Source organism: Pistacia vera, unplaced genomic scaffold, assembly GCF_008641045.1.
Source record: "Pistacia vera cultivar Batoury unplaced genomic scaffold, PisVer_v2 Contig331, whole genome shotgun sequence".
Taxonomy (NCBI): Eukaryota; Viridiplantae; Streptophyta; class Magnoliopsida; order Sapindales; family Anacardiaceae; genus Pistacia; species Pistacia vera.
Window position 1 is genome coordinate 345,872 of NW_022196148.1, and position 5,215 is coordinate 351,086.

General features: G+C 36.0%; 1 protein-coding gene across 1 annotated transcript; it reads left to right on the forward strand.

Annotated features, from left to right (window-relative positions):
• The first annotated feature begins 1,496 nt into the window (after positions 1–1,496).
• LOC116137631 (cysteine-rich receptor-like protein kinase 15) lies at positions 1,497–4,335 on the forward strand. Its single transcript, XM_031423315.1, is given in 11 exon segments — positions 1,497–1,539; positions 1,542–2,045; positions 2,048–2,239; positions 2,367–2,384; positions 2,495–2,534; positions 2,590–2,705; positions 2,785–2,975; positions 3,071–3,281; positions 3,365–3,605; positions 3,697–3,847; positions 3,955–4,335. Coding segments are annotated over 11 exon segments (2,010 nt in total). The 3' UTR covers positions 4,258–4,335.
• The last annotated feature ends 880 nt before the right edge of the window (positions 4,336–5,215 follow it).

Here is a 5,215-nt window from a genome sequence, read left to right on the forward strand (position 1 = left end):
TTGAAAAGAATTGACATGATGAATATATACATAGAAATTTAAAATGTCTATCAATCAGGATTAGAAAAATCTTATAAAGGATAGAAATATCATTTGTTCTTCATTAATTATACTACATAATATAAAGATAAGGTGACAGGCTTTCCCTTAAAGAAATTTCAGTGTTTACTGGGACACGGCAACTATTAATGGTAGTATAACGGCTGCATGCACTAAATGGGATTTGTCCCTGTTGGCCATCACATCACTGTCCCATTGAGCCAGCTAAGAGTTATTTTTGTGGTAGAGAATTTTCCTAATCTTTTTAATTTATATATACACTATAACAAGAAGAAGCTGAGAAATGATCTACTGTGTATTAAATGCGGCCTGGAATGTTTGGTAGAACGACTTACACCTACCCAAAGTTTAGGAAGATATCCAAAAGGTTTCAAAAAGATAAATAGATACATGATGTTAGAGAAAAGACAAAAATATCCTTTAAGAAATATTAATATATTTTTTAATTATTTTTAGATCTCTTAAGTTTATTAATTCCATCAAATACCCCCAAGAAAAAATTTAAAAATTAACAAAAATACCTCTACCCACCTATACTTGCTAGATTCCGACGACCATCATCGGTGGTAGCCAGAATCTGTCATAACGGTCTACGTCACCATAAAAAATGGCCAGTAGTTCACCGATCTGATCTTTTTCGGTCAAATCTACCATGGATATGGCCAGAAAAGGCCAGATCTAGCCGTCGACGGCTGCAACACTCTATCTTTGGCCATCACTTTCTGGCCAGATTTGGCCTTCTCATGTCAGATCTGGCCTTTTCGGGCTAGATCTACTGTAGATCTGATCGGAAAAAATCAGATCGGTGAATTACTGGCCATTTACGGTGGTGGCCGTCAGAATCTGATAAGTATGGGTGAGTGGGGGTATTTTTGTTAATTTTTAAACTTTTTTCTAGGGGTATTTGATGGAATTAATAAATTTAAGGGACTAAAAATAATTAAAAAATAGACTAATATTTCTCAAAGGGCATTCTAGTCTTTTCCCTAATAGAAGGTATATGTTTGTCTGTTTGAAACCTTTTGGTACCAATCGGTGTTTCTCCAAACCTTGGGTAGTTGTAAGTCGTTTCCCCGGAATGTTTTAAGAATGTTTTCCGCATGCATATAACGGTAATAGGTACATCTCCGGTAACTTGAACTCAAGAGCCCTTCGGTATAGGTAACCCCGTAAAGGAATTTTAGAACAATGGTTACGAGACTAAGGTTAGTCAAAAAAGGGGAAAAATCTTCCGCGCGTTACTCCCTCCATACTTTTATGCCGGCCCGCTCCTTCCTTTTTTTGACTCTTTTTTGTTTCAATCATGTAAGTTACTCAGCATCTGCAACTGTATAATGATTAAGATTATATTGCTCTGCCTTCATTGCTTTTTGGATTTAAGTATTGATCCAATTTTTTCCCTTTGTAGAAATATAGTAAAGAATCTATTTTCAACTATGCTTTCAATGATCATACCATTGTTCATGTTGTCTACCTTACTAATGCAAATCCTCTCTTTACATATTGCTTCAATGATGCAATTAACTATACAGCTAATAGCCAATTTGAAGATAAGCTCCAGCAGATTCTTCAGTGGTTACCTTCCAATACTTCGGTAACAGGATTTTACACTAACTCTTTTGGAGATGGTGCTGATCGTGTGTATGGGGAAGCTCTTTGTCGAGGGGATGTCACCCCAACTATTTGTCAGAATTGTATTAAAATTGCAAGCCAAGAAATCTTGAACGGATGCAGGAGTGAAGAAAAAATTATATGGTATGCATTGTGTCAAATTCATTATTCCTTCCAAAATTTCTCTTCGCTGATGGTTTATACTGGAAAGTACCCCGATAGCAATAGTCTGGAGAAAAATGTTTCAAATCCTTCTCATTTTAATGAAGTTTTAATGTGCTTAATGGATAACCTCTCAAGTGAGGCTTCATTTACTCCATCAAAGCGCATATTTGCAGTCGGGGAAATCAAATTTTCTAAAAGCAATATATACGGCTTGTACAGTGTACCCCGAACATCAAAGAATCTGACTGCCGTAGTTGTATAACCTTCGCCCTGGGAGATCTCAAGGCATGTTGCCAAGGTCGTCAAGGTGGGATTGTCGTTAGCAGAAATTGTAATGTGAGATTTGAACTGTACCGCTTCTACAATGCTACAAGTATATCTTTAACATACCCATCTCCGGCAGGTAAGGACATCCCAAAATCCCCACTTTTTTGTAGGAAAAAAAAAAAAATTTCTGTTCTTAACCAAGTTTTAGAGGGAGATTATCATCTTTAATTAATTATAAGGTAATTAATGAATAATTCGTTTAGGATTACAAGTCCAGGGAGGTAATTGAAATAATTGAAACTTGTTTAATTTCTTTTGGGAAAACAGTCTTATAGCATTTCAATCACAAGATTTATAAATCTTGAGCTATGTCTTGTGCATCTTTTTATAGTACTGTTTACTTCCTCGTGTTTGTTCAATGGAAGTAACTGGTTTTATGTTTTCATCTTTTTTTGCTTCTTTTTGGTGAATTTGAATTGAAAGCAGGAGGAAATGGAGGATTGGGATGGTTGTAGCGGTTACATGCATATCAGCCTTTGTAATAGCTGTACTCATAGTGTCCTATGTTGTCTATATCCGGTGGAAGAAAGGAGGACAAGAAGGTAAAATCATTAATATGTCTTCCGAAATTATTTTACTGCATCAAAGCTGCCAACAACTAAGACTTAAATTGTTCTACAGATGAGGAAAGAAGCCAACATGGTTTGTTTCATGAATTGGCAAGACCAACACCAGTCACACTAGCACATGAAGGAGACTTTATCGGTTCTGAGGAATTAACCTTCTTGCATCTGGCTATTATAGAGGCAGCTACAGATGACTTTTCTGATTCAAATAAGCTTGGAAAAGGTGGGTTTGGCACTGTCTACAAGGTAATGTACTATATTAATTTTTAAGTTCATTATATCTCTGATGTTATTCATAGCATATATAGGCCTGTTTTTTTATCTGACTTTGGATCTTTCAGGGTGTGTTACCAAATGGGAAGGAAGTAGCAGTTAAAAGGTTGTCAAGGAGATCGTGGCAAGGTCTAGATGAGTTCAAGAATGAAATCATAATAATTGCAAAACTTCAACACAGGAACCTTGTAAGATTGCTGGGATGTGCAGTAGAGGAAGAGGAAAAGCTGCTTGTATATGAGTACATGCCTAACAGAAGTCTTGACCTCTTTATCTTTGGTCTGATTTCACTATCCATCTGAGCATGGGTTTATAAGTACTTTGTTAAATGTACTTATTTCCTTGTTTGGTTAAAGTTTCAGATTCTGAGAGACGATCACAACTTGATTGGAAGATGTGCAACAATATTATTGGTGGAATTGCTAGAGGACTTCTTTACCTTCATGAAGATTCTAGGCTTAAAATCATTCACCGCGATCTAAAGCCAAGTAATGTATTGCTTGACGAAGAGATGGTTGCCAAGATTTCAGATTTTGGCATGGCAAGAATATTTTGTGATGAAAATCAGAATGCAGCTAAGACCAGGAGGGTAGTTGGAACATAGTATGCTTCTTATCTACCTATTTCTTTTTTCCAAGTAATCTTCCCATGTTTATAGATGTCTTTCCACCACCTAAACTTACATTTGAAACAGTGGATACATGGCTCCAGAATATGCTATGGAGGGACTATTCTCAGTCAAATCTGATGTTTTCAGTTTTGGGGTTGTTCTGCTTGAGATCATAAGTGGTAAAAGAAATAGCGGCTTCTATCTTACAGGACATGCTCAAACACTCCTTGCATATGTATGTTGACATATATGTTAAAATATTAAAATTCCTTAACGTAAGTTTCATTTAAATATGGAAAATAATACAAGGGAAACCTTGTTAATTTCTTTGGTATCAATCAGGCATGGCAACTGTGGAATGAAGGAAAAGAACTGCAATTTGTAGACCCTGTATTGATGGAATCATGTTCAACGCCAGAGGTGATGAGATGCATACATATTGGGCTATTGTGTGTGCAGGAAGATCCCGCAGTCAGACCCACCATGTCATCTGTTGTGGCTCTTTTGGGCAGTCCATCAATAGGTCTTCCTGAACCAAGGCAGCCTGCATTTTCTGTAGGTAGAATTGTTCTCCCTAATCAGTCTTCAACAACAGATCATTCTGCATGTGACATGACACTTTCTAGTATCTCGCCATGCAAGTGAAGCTAAATAGATTGTAAGTAGTGACATGAATGTCTATCCCATTAGAATAATAAAGAATTTATTACGCTCCATAAGACATATTAGGAAGTTATACTTATAGGGTTTAAAGTGAAAGTTCAAAACTTGGGGTAAACAATGAAAGCTCTGAATCTATTGGAACTAAATTGATAAATATCTATCAAAATTTATGTTACCATTGTTTATGCTGAAAAGTGAAAACAATTTATGACTTCTTTATAATATGAGTAGATCAACTAATATCCCAATAAAATACTAAAGAAACTCCATTTGTTAAAAATTTTAAAATGATAAATTTAACCATACGTAGGAACTCAAGAGCCCTTCGGTATAGGTAACCCCGTAAAGGAATTTTAGAACAATGTTACGAGACTAAGCTTAGTCAAAAAAGGGGAAAATCTCCGCCATACTCTCTCCATACTTTCATGCCGGCCCGCTCCTTCCTTTTTTTGACTCTTTTGTGTTTCAATCATGGAAGTTACTCAGCATCTGCAACTGTATAATGATTAAGATTATATTGCTCTGCCTTCATTGCTTTTTGGATTTAAGTATTGATCAATTTTCCCTTTGTAGAAACATAGTAAAAAATTTATTTCAACTATGCTTTCAATGATCATACATTGTTCATGCTGTCACCCTTACTAATGCAAATCCTCTCTTACGTATTGCTTCAAGATGCATAACTATACAGCTATAGCCAATTTGAAGATAACCTCCAGCAGATTCTTCAGTGGTTACCTTCCAATACTTCGGTAACAGGATTTTACACTAACCTTTTGGAGATGGCGCTGATCGTGTGTATGGGAAGCTTTTGTCGAGGGGATGTCACCCCAACTATTGTCATAATTGTATTAAAATTGCAAGCCAAGAAATCTTGAAGGATGCAGGAGTGAAGAAAAAATTATATGGTATGATTGTGTCAAATTCATTATTCCTTCCA